At 36.7% G+C, this 16,379-nt stretch overlaps 1 protein-coding gene across 16 annotated transcripts in view; it reads left to right on the forward strand.

The window, feature by feature from the left end:
• gse1b (Gse1 coiled-coil protein b) overlaps positions 1-16,379 on the forward strand; it is a 321,762-nt gene that overhangs the window by 295,354 nt on the left and 10,029 nt on the right. For 9 of the 16 annotated variants that reach the window (XR_012393752.1, XM_068214812.2, NM_001430859.1 and 6 more), the window contains 7 exons: positions 1,006-1,217; positions 7,927-8,093; positions 8,512-8,709; positions 11,069-11,248; positions 11,599-11,918; positions 13,190-13,520; positions 14,460-15,070. Coding sequence is in view for 14 of the 16 variants with exons in the window: in XM_068214812.2 (XP_068070913.1) it covers positions 1,006-1,217; positions 7,927-8,093; positions 8,512-8,709; positions 11,069-11,248; positions 11,599-11,918; positions 13,190-13,520; positions 14,460-15,070 (2,019 nt within the window). In the remaining 2 variants the exon portion in view is untranslated. The remainder of the gene's footprint in view (positions 1-1,005; positions 1,218-7,926; positions 8,094-8,511; positions 8,710-11,068; positions 11,249-11,598; positions 11,919-13,189; positions 13,521-14,459; positions 15,071-16,379) is intronic. The other 7 variants (XR_012393753.1, XM_009293638.5, XM_073929384.1 and 4 more) reach the window with 1 other exon arrangement.

The raw sequence follows: 16,379 nt of genomic DNA on the forward strand, positions 1-16,379 counted from the left end.
TATCTAATCATCTTGTTTAATCCCACCTCTAAGACAGAATTTCGCAAACTCAAACTCTAGTGTGTCTGAGGCTTTACCTGTTGGTTTCAAGCCTAAATGGCTCAATTAGTTTGATCAGGTTTGTTTAATTAGGGTTGGAACTAAACTGTGCAGAACTGCGGCCCTTTAGGAACTGAGTTTGACACCTGCGATCTTTGTTTAAAGTAGGGTTGAACAGTTCATCGTTTTAGCATCCATATCGCAATGTGCGCATTGGCAATAGTCACTTCACAAGATATGCAGTGTTGAGTCTAATTTATAGTTGACCAGGAGCCACAGAACACATCTAATTTGTTGAGCCACTGCTAAGTTTAATCATAATAGAGTGAAAGCTCATCATATGCATGTGTTTTAAGGCCATTGACTGAGCATTTTGAGAGAGTTTGGGCATAAAGTATAATGTTTGGAGGCGTAACAAAGATTTTATTGAAATGTAATTATTTATATGATTTATGCAAAAATAAAAATAAATAAATAACATTTTTCTTACTTAATTTTTGTCTAGTTCCTAGTCAACTTTCAAAGCACAAATAAAGTTATGTGAATTTCCTCATTGACTGAAAATTTAGCTTTTTAAAGGAAAAACTTCACATTTTGACTTGAAGTTTTTTTGAAGGTGAAAACAAAACAATATTTTTTACTTGAACTACAAAAAACGTTTAGATATTTGGATAAGAAACAAGACAAGCATGAAATGGACAAGTAAGAAAAGCATTTTTTGCATTGTGATTATTTCATTTCTGTACAGGAATAATGTTAGACTCGCCAGAAAACCATTACCATATTCAAACTATCTTCTTGTGAAAAAACTGTATACATCTTGTGATATTTAATTTTTCTGTAATAAATATGGCAATATCAGATTTTTCCAATATCGTGCAGCTCTAGTTTAAAGAGATAATGATTATATGAATGACAAGAAGTTGATCACTAAATGTCTGTTTCTCTCCTCTTTTTGTTGTTTAGCAGGATCTTCCATCAGCAGCGAGTCGTCTCCTGTCTCATCACCGGCCACCAACCACAGCTCTCCAGTCAGTACGCCCAAACGAGGGCCCATGGGTCCAGTTATAGTGCCTCCTGGGGGTCACAGTGTACCCAGTACACCACCTGTGGTCACCATAGCCCCCACCAAAACCGTCAACGGCCTGTGGAGGAGTGAAAGCCGGTCTGTACGAGAGGTAAAGTTAAAAACACACACACAAATATAAACGCCCTTTTTCGAAACCTTGTGAGGCTGCTTCCTAACTTGACCATTGAGATTCCATTTACTCACAAGTACACCACAGAGTTCTCATGATGCTAGATTAACTCCCACAGTTTATTTCAGTGGAACATGACATTATTATGCTGCAAAGAGGACAAAACAAGGTAATATGCAATGAAAACAAATGCTGGACAAACAAAGCTAATTTTGAAGAATGTGAAAATTTTTTATTTTGATGTAAATGTAGTCGTCATCAACATTTCTCTCAATTCAGTTCTCATGAAGCACATAAGCCACGTTGCTAAAGGTAATATCCTAAATGTAGCATAGTTTTACTGTCTACCTTTCAGACAGCAGGCAGAAAGTTGTTAATCTCCAGGGTCATCATCATTCTCTTGCATAGAATATAGCTAATCAAAGTATATAGCTAGAGCCAGACAAAATTTCTTGCATTTTATTTTTTGCTATTTCTGCAGAGAATTTTGTAAAAAAAAATAAATAAATAAAAATCTGTAGATTTATGCTGAATCATTTTAGGAGAATCATAACAAATATATATATATATGAAATTAAAAAAATACATTTTTAACTTTTATTTCATGTTCGCAATGCAAATTCAATTAGATCAACTTATTTGGTCAACAAAGCAAGTTTCTCATGCTATGTCTACTAAAAGGCAGAAAATATCAATTTACAAACTGTATTGTAAATAAATCAATTGAACATTTTAATATTACTATTATTATATCACGATAATAGTAGTGAAACTATTTAAAAACTGAATAAATATAAATTTGCACACATTTATACAAGTAAATACATAGACTCAATGATCGGCTAAAAATCTGCAGAAATCTGCACATTTCTGCGCAGTCAGATTCCATGTGGGCCTGTATATCATATTTATATAGATAGATTTTAAGAAGGGCAGCATGGTGGTGCAGTAAGTAGCATGTTCACCTCACAAAAGAAAGCCGCTGGTTCGAGCCTCGGCTGGGTAATTTGGCTTTTCTGTGCGGGGTTTGCATGTTTAAATACATTTAAATACTATTAGACAAAGTTTTCATAAGGAGAATACATTGATGGACATTTTTACAAAGGTATCACCCAGAACAATCTTAAATTATTTCTCAAAAATTGAACTGAAAAATCATATTTAACTTTGAATATATTTTTGTGTGATTTTATTTATTTCTATTTTATGTATTTGTTATATAACTTTTTATTGTAATACAAATTTATTTTTAATGTGTAATATTTTATGTATATCCATTTTGCTATGAAATAGCTGTAAGTTGCTGATGTGGCAATAAATAAATAAATTAAGATTTCAAGGAGCAAAGTATATATTGGATATTTCTACATGGACACTATTAGTTGCGAAGTTAAATGATTTAAATATAGAGTTTAAATGAATGCTCAATTAAGTGATCAAGCTGATGTGCTAATTTGAACATGACATGGTTACAGGCGTTTTTTTTTTTGTTGTTTTTTTTTTTTCACTTTGGGCTTTTACACCATTTACAAACATTATTTGGGCCCATGTAAATGCTGCATCAATTTTGGCCACTAGGATGTGTTGGTTTGATTTTAAACCTTAAAACTTGCTTGTATATCACGTACATTTTCCACTCACACTCAGTGATGGAGTTTCATTTGGCTTGTGAATCACAGTGTGTCAGAATGTGTGTGCCATATGTTCATGTGACATAAAGCCGACAACAGGACCTGCCCCCCCCCCCCATCACACACACAAACACCCTCTGCCCCCAAGTCCTAAACAATGCCCTGTAACAGCACTAAACATCTGTGTCCTCACCCCCTTTAGACGCCTGCAGTCAAGTACAGATCTTTCCTGTAAGTGTGTGTGCGCACTCGCTTTGATTATGGATTACCAGTCTTCCTCTAATCCTGCTTATCTGCTACCTCTGTCCACTGTTTTGCTCACCCTGAAAAACCTGGCTCTCTTTTCCATTGAAACGGAGCTAGCGATTAGCTGGGAGATTTGTGATCGCGAGCGAGAGACAAAAGAGGGATTCTGCTCTAGCTCTGGACTCCGATCAGACCCGTTTGTGTATTGTTTCAGCTGAGGTCGTGGTAGAACACCTCTGACATCACTATTTATGACAGGAGGGCTTTGACGGCACATACTCAATGATTCTAGGTCAGTATAGTTCACTGTGAAGGGCAGGGGTGACCAGGCCATCGCTCATACACAAACACACACACACATTAAACAAAGAGCACTCTGTCTGCTGCTCAGCTCATATTATTGCTAAGTGAGTGTGTGGGGGGGGGGAGAGGCTTGGGGGATTAATCCCATAAACTGAGGCTCTATAGATTTCCCCCACTGCCCTGACCCCTGACCCTCTGCTTACATGAGGATCCAAAGAAGCAATACTGACACACAAACCCACTCTTCGTTCAGTCACTTTAATATGATTTTTCTCAATACATGTCATGCATAGGATGAGTTTTAGGGTGATGTGTCGCATCGGGTCCTCACCCGGCTGAGGTGGCGTCTCTTGCTGCCTGACTGCTTGCAAGACAAAAGCTACAGAGACAGAGAGACAGAGGGGCCAGACATCAGGCGGCCCCAGGCTCCATCACAACACACTCCTCTTTCATTTTTAATGTGCATAAGCCCCACCGCACACCTGTCGGCTTGTACACATACACACACACACACACACACACACGCGCAAACAGAGACATTTATGTAGCTCTAGAAAACAAGACAGGCTTTAGACTTGTGTTGCTTTACAAAGAAATGATCGAATTACAATGACTGCAAATTAACTTGAATCATACTTCTCAAAGAAAACAGTACAATATGTGAAGAATGTATTTATTGGAATTTTTGTTTTCACCTGCTAGTCAGATATTTTGCCACAGCTGTGTGGCTTGTAAAACTAAACACACAGAACGTGTGTGTAATTTGGTCAGTGACCAAAAGAGGGCGTGATAGTTACCATTTACTATATATTATTATAGATGCTTTGTTTTTGTTTTGTTTTGTTTTGTTTTGTTTTTACCTATCTAGAACCGTCATTTGATACTTTAGTCAATTAAAATATCAGATTTCATAATCTTAAAATGTATTCTTTTAGCATTAATTAATTTAGATATCTAATCTTGTGATTTCTAAATTTATTTAGAAATCACCTATAGGTTGTTTTTATTGAATCGCTATCAGAACATCAAAATGTTTGTTTTCTGTTGTTTATAAATTAAATCTGCCATAATAAGAAATGCAGAACAGCTTTTATAGACTTCCAAAAGATTTTGGGAACATGGGAGGAAAGCCTCGATAGAGTTTGATTCTATTAATTCCAGGCATCATTTAATTCAATTTAAAGTAATGTGTAGACTGCACTACACAAAATCTAAGTTACACCAAATTTTTCCTACCATTTCCCCTACATGTGTAAGTCTGCTGAAGTCTCCCTGACCCACCTCTTTTGGACATGTCTAAAACTTTATGATTTCTGGTGTGACATATTTAAATAGTTTTCTGATATGAATGGTTTTACCGTTACACCTCACCCAGACATTTCTATATTTTGGTTTTCTCGTTTTCTGCTGGATTATAATGTGTCCATACAAAACACCATCATTTATGGAATGATTATTGCCAAGAAGTGGGTGGCGCAGTAGGTAGCAAGTTCACCTCGCAGCAAGAAGGTTGTTGATTTGAGCCTCAGCTGGGTCAGTTGGCGTTTCTGTGTGGAGTTTGCATGTTCTCCCCGTGCTGGCTGGGTTTTCTCTGGGTGCTCTGGTTTTCCCCCACAAGTCCAAAGACATGCGCTGTAGATAAATTGGGTAGGCTAAATTGTCCGCAGAGTAGAGTGTGAACGAGTGTGTATGGATGTTTCCCAGTGATGGGTTGCAGATGAAGGACATCCACTGCGTAGAACATGTGCTGGATAAGTTGGTGGTTCATTGCTTAGAGTGTCATTCTAAAACTGTGGAAATCAGAAAACTAGACTTATTATTATTAGAAAACTAGACTTATTATTATTATTAATTATTGTGGAGCTCTTTTTTTTCTCCCCCTTACAAAAATAAATAATAATGTAGACTATGTGTCCACACTTTTGTATGCTTTCATCTGTTATTTCTTGATGTCTGGAAGATATCCACATGTTGTAAAAACTATGGTAATGTATTATAAACCACGTAGTAAATTGTATAATGTGTACAGTTCTTTGTTAATAAATGCTGCAGAATACTGTAGCATAGTAAACTGATCAACTTTAATAAATACTGTAATGTTAGAGTGAACTGGTGCATTGTGATATATAGTTATAGCGAAGAAAACCTAAAAGTATTAAAGCCTATTAAATAATTTGTTTATTACTTCAGTTATGTCGTACCACAGCAACAATGTATTTACTACCATAGTTTATTTCCAGTAATTACCTATAGTATGCTTCCAAATGCTATAGTATTTACTATAATATTTTTTTTATGTAACGTAGCTTATACAGTATCTACCGTCTCGATGATGATGGCAAATATATTTTAGTTCAGTTGAAAACTCGGCCCTTTTCATTATGTAGGGATAATGCCCAACATATGTGATTATTTCTATTTCTATTGTATATTTTATCATATCAATTATTATATAATTTGTTAATAAAAGCAATATGCCACTGAAGGTTTTACTGTACCGTAAATAGACTAACTGCTAACTCTTCATAGTTTATTGCTTAAACGAACACCCTGTATTCTCTAACTGTAAGAAGAATCACGTGGAAGATGTATACAGTATTGGCCTTGTCTGTTTGATTTACATCAGTGTTAACTGAGAGGCGCAGAAATGTCCTCCAGACTCTGTTAATGGTGCTTTATGGATTTCAGTAACCTCTGTACACTGCAGTTAAATGTCATTAGCCATGCCACAAATAAAGAAAAAGCAGCACGGCTAATGGCGAAGTATTTGCCTTCTCTGCCAGCCTTTTCTCCGCTCGATAAATGGATCTAGGTGGGGACAGTTAGACGTCCATCACCAGTTTTCCTGTCTAATCTGTGATTTAGATTTCTTTTGTCATATTTGAAGCAATATTTGTTCTGGCCGGCTGCACATTGGAGCCTCCTCCACTCTACAGAGCTCACAGGGGCGTTAATAGAGGATAACATGGATCAGGGGGGCCCATGGCGGGCACGTTTGAGGTTCCATAGTTGTTAAAGTGTTTAACAAAAAGAGGCATAGGAAAAAGAAAGTCACAACATTTGTAGGGGTGTCTTACTAGATGTTGCATCCTGTCGTTAAATATTTATGAATGAAATAGAAAAAGCTAAAAGACTGAGATTAGAAATGTGTACATGACATGTCATTCATTTTCTCAATAAACATAACCCCAGATTTACATTTACATTTACATTTAGTCATTTAGCAGACGCTTTTATCCAAAGCGACTTACAAATGAGGACAAGGAAGCAATTTACACAACTAAGAGCAACAATGAATAAGTGCTATAGGCAAGTTTCAGGTCTGTAAAGTCTAAGAAGGAAAGTATTAGTAGTTGATGAAATGGATATTTTAAATTTGCCTTAAAATCACAGCGTTGATGTGTTTTGGAATCATTTTTAACGAGTTGTTTTATTGTAGAGCTGTAAAACAGTACAATTAAGAAATAAAACAGCTGTTTTAATCTATCTTCAGCATCTGACCAGAGAGTCAAAGTATAAATGGAACTAGAGCACCATCTGTGGAAGTTTGTGATCATAAACATAAACAAGGCTTTGCACCAGGGGTCTCGAACTCAAACTGGTGTGGGGCCATATCAGTGGCTGACAATTCATAGGAGGGCCATTTTAACATTCAAGCACAAAAAAAAAGTGGAAACCTGACGTAATTGATGCACTTAGACATTCTTCCCCAGAGTATATGCAGTCAAAGCTCCTTTTTGTGTGTTTTTGTGCATATTGAAGGGGTAGTTTGAATTGCTATGAAAAATATTACAATTTAATAATAGGCATAATAATTATAATTATGTCTCAATCAATTGTTACTTAACCAAAAGTTTTACAGATAGCGTAAGATAGCAGAAAGAAGGCTGGGTAACTTTGGTGACTTTACTGGTAATTGTTCTTCTCAATAGCTTTCTTTTTTGTAAACCTGCAACAAAGAAGAGGAAATATGTATATATTCACATTTACTTTAAGATGTTTTATTTAGCCAGCAGTAAAACTTTACTAATGCATATTTTTATACAAATCTTAATATGCATATGAGAAATATCTTGTCAATGAGACCATTTAAATCAAATATTTGCAAAATGATCTTAATAACACCATAAGCAACGTAGATGTGTTTGTACAACAAAACACAGGTGTTTTAAAAGTGATAATAATCAAATTATTTGAATATTTACCTTGAAAACTACAAAGTGGCTATATGTGGCTGCACAACAGTGATTGTGATTCAAAAATATATATATTTTTTGATGTCAGTTGCGGGCCGGAGGGAGGACCTCAAATGACCCAGCACACCTAATTGGAAACCCGGCAGTTTGAGACCCCTGCTTTATACACTGTTTGGGAAGCTCGGTAGATTCTAGGATTTGCTGTTGTTGGGGCAGCTTATGTGTGTCATTCATTCATTCTTATGTGTGTCCTATTTGTATTGAAAAGGGTATTATAGAACCTTTCTCAAATATAATTTCTTACTTGTCTAGGTTGAATCAGTTCCACATGGAGTCAGTCGGGACAGGTTAAGTTCAGAAGCTGCTTCTGCCCAAGAGAAGGGGGGTCCCACTGTCCCAGCACACCTAATTGGAAACCCTTACCCATTTGGCTTGACGCCTGCATCTGTGATGCAAGACTCACGCTTTCAACCACTTAAGTGAGTATTACTGACCTCTTCTCTTTTCAAGAGTGCTCCTGTATTCTTACTTCAATTGTCATCATCACTAAAATACACAGACAAATAAAAACAAGTGAAAGTGAAAAGCACTTGAGCTATTTATTCATTATGGTTAAGAGAACTATAGCGTTCCACTTTGAGTAATAAAACCAATCTTTTGTAACATGGTCAAAAGATTTTGCAGTGTAGTCTCGAAAAGTGTTTGTTCACTGAAGTCTCACTTACAGGTTATTAATGCCATTGCATCAGATGATCAAATATCATTGCTAGTCTTGTTCAAGCTAAAATTGGCATTGGGTGTGGAGAAACCTTAAAAGTCTCCAATGCAATTTCATGAACATCCTCTTTTTTTTATTGTCTCATTGTTTTTAATTCTCGTCTTGTGTTTCACTTGTAGCCTGCCCCGTCAGATGCCCCATGCAGTGCCCACGGCCAGTGTTCCTGAGGAATATTTGAGAGGGTTTCGTCCTTATGCCACTGCTGAGGAGCTCCGTATGCCCTCCTTGCCACTGGGGCTTGATCCTGCCACTGCTGCAGCTGCTGCTGCCTACTACCACCCTGGATATCTGCCTCATCCCTCCTTCTCTCACTACAGGTACACAAACACAAAACCACTAATACAATTAAACACCTACAGACATTAGCTTGTCATGATAAGGGATATTGTTCTGTTTTTGGCTTGCAGACTTTATTATATAGCCTACTTATTTATGACAACTAATGAATGCCACGTTTCCCTAAAATTGTTTCTCAATCGACCACTTGTCATATTATTAACTTTTTTTGAACTTGTAGGTTATTCCAACATTTATAACAATTGCAGGGAGGTTGCCTCCCTTGTCATTCAAATCATGTGTATGAAAGCCATTTGGGCTTTCCTGTAAAATATAATGATGTCGGAAAAGGTTGCAGTGGTACCTACCTAAATGCTTTCTTAGGCTATTAATTAAAGGTGTTTTCTGTGACTGTTTGTTTAGCGTGCATTAATGCTTTCAGTTTAAGCTGCACAATTAAACATTAAAAGATCAGGATCTCAATTCAAACCCACGCATCATGAATGATAAATAAATGATAATGATTTGCATATGTTCATTAATCCTTTTAAGCTCTGCATTCAAATCTGCGTTTGATTGAGAGATTCAGTTTTTACACTTTTTCAGTTAGTTACAAACAATTAAATAACACAGAAGTGCTGGAATAACAGTATAAAATAAAAAAATAATACATCTATAATGAAACATGAAGTTTTATGTGTGAACTGTTTAATCATTAATTGAAAATAAACATGATATGTTGTACAAGATGTTAGATTTCTAAATTTAGCATTATCAGCAACAGTAGCAAAGAAATTTTTTCAGCTGGTTCTTTCTTGATTACATTTTTTTTTAAATGACAGGTTCTAGATTATTTTTGTTTAGACCAATGCTTTTTGTATAAAAGAAAAGCAAATTATATTTGTCTCCTTTTTTTGCTGATGCGAAAAATGATTTGATCCGTGACTCAAAAACCGTACTGTGATCCGAATCGTGAGATTTATGATCCTTTACACCACTACTTTAGGGCTTGCTAGGTATTGCTAGATGCTCAGAAATACAAAGCAATGTTTTGTAAAAGCCACATTGTTTGAAAAAAATTTATGAGCGATGTTTTCTGTCTGGCATACAGGTGATAATTACATTTGCCACATTACTATATTACATCTAATGGGGTCACTGCATTAAATTCAAAAACATTTTGTAAGTTATAGATCTTAAACTTCTTCCCTAGTCCTCCCACCTTCCAATTCATGCTTTTTGTAGGAGTAAATGCAACAAGCCAAAAACAAACCAAACAAACAATAACTCGAGCAACAAACTGATACACATGCCTCTATGGATTATATGACATTGTGCAGTGCTGAGTTGTGGATAAACATGTTGTGTTGCATCCTCTAACGTTGGCTGGAAGCTTAAAGCAAAGTGACTATTGCAAATCTATTTCTGCTTCATTTCAGAAATAACTTGGACACTTGGATGTATGTTAGAAATAGAATAGGTGTCAGTTTACTGTCAAGGATTTGTTGTTTAGAGTAGATAAAATCTCTGAGTATAATGGATTTATAATGATTTTTAGTTGCAATGCACCAGATTGTTCACATTCAGTGTGAAACAAATTTGATATTTAAAAAAGATTGTAATTGCGTATGTCTTCAGAAAGACCTTAAATTCACTGCAGATTTTTTTTAAGCAGGTCAGTTCAGTGTGAGCAGAAATGTTTACAATGTGTCTCTTTTGATACATTTTTTAATCAAGATGACTCGTCAGTGCCCATCTACAGAGTTCCTGCAGGGTCTTAAAATGTCTTTAATCTCAAACTTAAATCTTTAGGCCTTAAAAAGGTCTTAACTTTACTAAAATACTGTGTTGTAGGTCTTAAATATTTTTAAAACAGCTTTAAATATTCCTTTGTTTATGTATTGCTACCCAATCTGGCCAAAACCCATACAATCACCAACAATCTATCCCAGTGAAACTTTTTATTTAAAAAGGTAATTTTTAACTCTATTTATCATAATGGTTTAATTATTTTTCCTACAATAACATTTGTTTAAAAGTTTTCCATGTATTTACTGCTGAGGACACCGACCTGGTCAGATTGTTGTCCATAGATTTAGTTTATTATACTTTTTAAAACATTTGTTAAATTTTTTTATTTTAAAGAAAGTTTATGTTGGGAAAAAAAGTATATGGAGATAAGTAGAGCTTGCTTGTTTTTACACAATATTTAAAATATTTAGCTAAGAAATAAAATCTAAAATATTTTAATGGTTTATTATTAATGTATTATTGTACTTTTAAATGTATTAAATTATAATAATTTTTTGATAAGTCACATAATAATCTTTTTATTAAAAGTGTTTCAAAGAGGATCTGCTAATTGTAAGTGTGTATAAAGTATATTTATGTCTCTCTTAGAATGGACGATCCATTCTGTCTGTCAGCGCTGAGGTCGCCATTCTATCAACTGCCTGCAGGAGGTGCTTTACCTCCTCTACACCCCTCTGCAGTACACATGCACCTGCCTGGAGTGCGTTACCCTGGAGACCTAAGCCACCCCTCGCTGTCCAGCCTACAATCTGAGCGCTTGTCCGAACGGTACGCACAACCATCCGGAATTATGCTAACAGAAATCTGTAAATGTATTAACACCTCTTGTCGTCACATCAGTATCTAACTAAATGTAATAATATGAATATTTTTTTCACATTTATTAAATAATTACATTTTTCAGAAGTGTTTTCTCCACAAGCTAATTTTCGAGCAGCATAGCTGTAATGCTAAGTAGCTACTTCTTAACCTTTATTAGTGCAGATCCACTAGTCAGCATTTATGAAACATCAAGTTTAAAATTGTGAAAAATGAAAGCACAACATTCGCAAAAAAACACACATATGTGCAATATGTTTCTGTGGTTTGAGCTTGTCTGTGTGTGTGTGTCTCCACAGACTCCAGATGGAGGATGAGCTGCGACAGAGAGAAAGAGAACGGGAGCGAGAGCGAGAGAAAGAGAGAGAACGAGAAGCCGAACGAGAAAAGGAGCGTGAACGAGAAAGGGAGCGAGAGAAGGAGCTTGAGCGTGAGAGGGAGAGAGAGAGGGAACGAGAGAGGGAGAAAGAGAGAGAGCGTGAGAGGGAGATGGAGCGACAGAAGGAGAGGGCAGCACGAGAGAAAGCTGCGGAGAGCCATTATCTGACTGAGCTTCACGGGCTGAGAGGAGCACCAGACGACAGAGCCAAACCTGACAGAATCACTAGCAACAGACCTGGTATGAACATTGGTTCAGATGTGCCAAGCTACAAAAATCTGTATGAATGCTTGTGTGAATGTAGCACGTCTTTCATTTGATTAGTTTTAGCAATTGTATACTGTGGTTTAAGCACATGGTGAAATCTTATTACCACCTTATTAGGTGTAATTAGATGGTATTTCACCACTGAGGAACTAGGCTATGTTTTGGATGAGAACATGTATATATTTATAAAATAATAATGATGATGACCATATTAAAAAGAAAGTAGGTCATCAACAATAAAAAAATACAAAAATAAGGAAGTGAATGTCTGAAATGTAATATATTTTATATTTACGGACCAACCACTTAAGTCCTATTGGAATTGCTCCATTTGTTTTTATTATTTTTCTTTTCTAGAATGAATCGCATTTTTGAGGGTCTAAACATGCTCGAAAACTCATGAAACTTTGTACACGCATTATAATTGGCCAAAATTGAAATTTTTTTATAGGTTTCGGACAACACCACCTATGCACATTTGACGGAGTGGCCCCCAAGCTAAATTTCACACACACGTACGAAAGTTGGCACACACATAAAACATGCCAATATCTACAAAAAAAAAAGTCTCTTGGAGCAAAATCCATAACCTAAGAGGAAGTCGGATATTTTTAACTTCCTCTTCCGAAAATTGCAGTTTTTGCCATTTCCAGGCGTTGAGGAACTCCTCATAGGGATTTGATCAGATCAATACCAAAACTTGGTATTGTCATCTAAAGACATGGCCCAGATGTTAAATTGCCCAGATGTAGAGTTCCCGTGGAAGGGTGTGTTTGTAGTGACCTGACAAACTTTTATGTTTCGCCACTAAGCAGAAAGTTTTTAGAACTCAGGCATGCATTATTCAATCTGCCTCAAAATCTCGTTTGATTAGAGTCCTGACCTGAACAAATTTACATATCAATAACAATCATTTCAAATATCATTGATAAAATGATCACATTTTTTAGGTATCCTCAATATTAGTGAGATTCACTGTGCTGCTTTTGCTCAATGTAGCTGTATTTTTATGTTACAATATAGCAGACATACAGTAAAGTAACTGTAAGTAAACCAATATAAGCATTAATGGATGTTTGCAATTGACACAAAAATTAAAGGGGGAATTTCCCTTTACGGTGAACCTGAACACAACAATCAACAGGATGAAGTACGATTGGGTCTCAGGCATATTTTATTGAATTTTAAAATCATGTACCTCCAGTTTATGCAGCTAACGTTATCACTATATTTGTGTTCCCCAGAAAAAACCAAAGAGTCCATTCTTACAACTCCTAAACCCATCCAACCTGGAATTCACCAGTCTCTGAACTCCACCCACCATCCTGTGCCCAGTCTCTCCTCTGCTCATGGTTTGTATCTGGGCCCTGGAGGGGCAGGACCCACCAGCTTGACGGTGGCCACAATGCTACAGCGTACTGAGGAAGAGCGCTGGTTGGCACGGCAACGTAAGCTACGGCAAGAGAAGGAGGACAGGCAGTACCAAGTGTCAGAGTTCCGACAGCAGGTCCTAGAGCAGCACCTAGACCTGGGCAGACAGGGGGAAATTCCAGACATGAATGTAGAAGGACACAGGTAAGGGCATTTTTTACACCGGAGATAAGTGTGATACATGCTTGGTTTTTACTTGTACAGTAATCAAATTATAGAGATGTTTTAAAGGGCACCTATGATGAAAATCTCTTTTGTAAGCTGTTTGAACACAACTGTGTGTAGATATAGCGTGGCCACAGTCATACTGGAGTGATATAAACAAATTAAGTCTCTTTTTTTATTATTTCCTGCTGTTAACTTAAGATCCAAACCCCTCCCATTTTAAGGCCCACCGCAATGTGATGTAGGAGTGAGGTTTCCCTGCCCACCAAATTGATTGACAGCCGCATATTAACATGTCTCCATAGTAACGCGTATAATCATATCAACAAGACAGGACATGCGCAAAGCAACTGGGATTAAAAGATCTGTTTAGCTCTCTGTGATCATCAATGATCATCAAATGTAATCAAGAACGAGTTTAACAGGTTTGAAACCTTTTTAAAACAGTGCATGTTTAATGAATTACAGCAATTTTACTATCTTTACTTGATCACCACAGTGATGTCAGTACAATTATAAAAGAAGATGCTTCAATCCAGGTTTGTTATACAGTGGTGTATATTAACGTGTATCCTGTCACATTTGAAAACAGCTACATTGTGTTTAAAGCAGAAAATTTCAATATACTGAAAGCTATAATAAATAATCTAATGGGTGTTTTGAGATGTACCTTTGCAGACACATTCTGGAGACACAAAAGAATTACTTAAATCTTGAAAAAGAGGTAAAATAGGAGCCTTTAAAAGATAAGAAAAAATTGTAATGATAGTAATAAAAGTACTCAGCTCACACTGTCAAATCTTCAATGTCACTTTCAAGTGCTGTTGTGTGTGAGTTGCATTTTAGGATAGTAATGTATTGATAAAAAATACTGGATAATATTATTGTGCAGCACTGATAAAGCGTTTCTTCTTTTAGACCTGTACCAAACCATCATGAGCCAAGCAGCAGAGATCGTGACAGAGACAGAGATTCTCATCCACTCCTGGGAGCTCCACCTCCTCTTATCTCCCCTAAACATCAGCACAAAGACCATGCGCCCCCACCACCGACCACCCTCTGGAACCCTGCAGCACTCATCGAGACCTCTACTGACTCTAGACGCACCTTGCATGACCCTCCGAGTCTGGGTCATTACGATATCAGCCGGCTTCCCCTGCCCCCCTCCAAACACGAACGCCATTACAACTCTGAAAAGCTGGAAGAAGGATCCCGGAAGAGAGACAGTCTGGATAAATACCCTCCTATTCGACCAAGTGGATTCTCTGAGCCAAACACTTTCCTAGCAGAGCTGGAAAAATCCACCCAGAGCTTCCTAAACCAGCAAAGGGCACCGTTGAGTCTGTCAGGACCCTACGGAGAGCTGAGCGCTGGCTTTAAGTCCAGCGGACCTTTAAAGAACCTTCAGGGGCATTCACGTCTCGCGCCGGATACAACGTTAGTTTATGACGAGTTCCTGCAGCAGCATAGACGAGCGGTCAGCAAACTGGACCTAGAGGAGAGAAGACGCAGGGAAGCCAGAGAGAAAGGTAAAGTGAGGTGTTAACTTTGTATGTTATCAGAGGCTGAAAATCTTCAAACAGCTCAGGAAATGTCATTGCCACAAACTATTGGTTGTGGGTAATAGATGGTGTTTCTTCAATAACTGGTAGTGATATCTAGAGAGCAAGAGATGCACTTCAGATGAGCCATACATTTCAGTGTCAGCAGTTGAGATAAAGAGACTAGGACTGGGCAATATGGCAAAAATGCAATCTTGATCAATATTTTCCATATTAAATGATAACGATATATATTTCGACATAAGTTGTTAATGCTTCCAGATTTAAGAGTACCCTAACTATAGCTACGTTTCCATCCACTTATTTTTATGCACATTTTGGATATGCACATTAAAAACAGTTGATAGAAACACCAAGATGCGCATAAAAAATGAATGTGCATAACTAAGTAGGATAAACGTTTTTTTCAATAAGAAGAGTATAAACTACGATGGAAACACTATTTCCGAACAAAATTCAGTATGCCCAAATAAAAAAAGGTCATGTGATTTTGTTATAGGAGATCATGTGATGATAAAAATGTGTGTGAATGGATAAACCAGCAGGCTGAGCACACTCTAAAACAGCTGAAATGTTGTTTTGGTCATTCTAAAACGCCGTAACCATTAAGAGTTATTATATTATTAAGAAGTGTTTGTACTCTGCGTTCACCGTGTATCAGGATTGCCTTCTGTGTAATTTATTAAATGAAGAAAAGATTCACCCAGCTTTTCCAACCGCATCTAATCCCGTTTTACTGTTGATTTTTGGGGCCAGATAATTAGGAACTGATGATTTTGTTCGCTTTGACTTATTAGATGGAAACACTTCTTTATTCGCACATCTTTTATGCGATAATCCAGTTTTTTGCATGAAGTTAATTCGCAATTTTGCATGGAAACAGCTAATGACTGAAGCCACAAAAATTAGAGGGTCCATTAAATGACCTACCATACTTTCGGCTGATAAATTTTGATTATTTTAGATAAATCTCTAATATCAACACACTTTTAGATTCCCATTGTTGCTCATTCCTGCTGTGTGATTGGCTCTTAGATTAATGTAAAGTAAAAATGTCTAGAGCTTATTGTTGTTTACATTAATTCTAGTGCGATTTGATATAATGTTGTTTATCGGTCCAGCCCTAACAGAGACAATTGACATGGATAGTATATTGCTCTATACTAAAACCTGTGGTATTGCACACAGTTCTTTCAGTTATATGATTAGCCAATAAATATAGTCCCATCTGCAGATTAACCCGAAAGTTAATTCAGTTCAGTTTTATTAGTATGTG

Source organism: Danio rerio, chromosome 18 (genome assembly GCF_049306965.1).
Source record: "Danio rerio strain Tuebingen ecotype United States chromosome 18, GRCz12tu, whole genome shotgun sequence".
In the NCBI taxonomy this organism is placed as follows: Eukaryota; Metazoa; Chordata; class Actinopteri; order Cypriniformes; family Danionidae; genus Danio; species Danio rerio.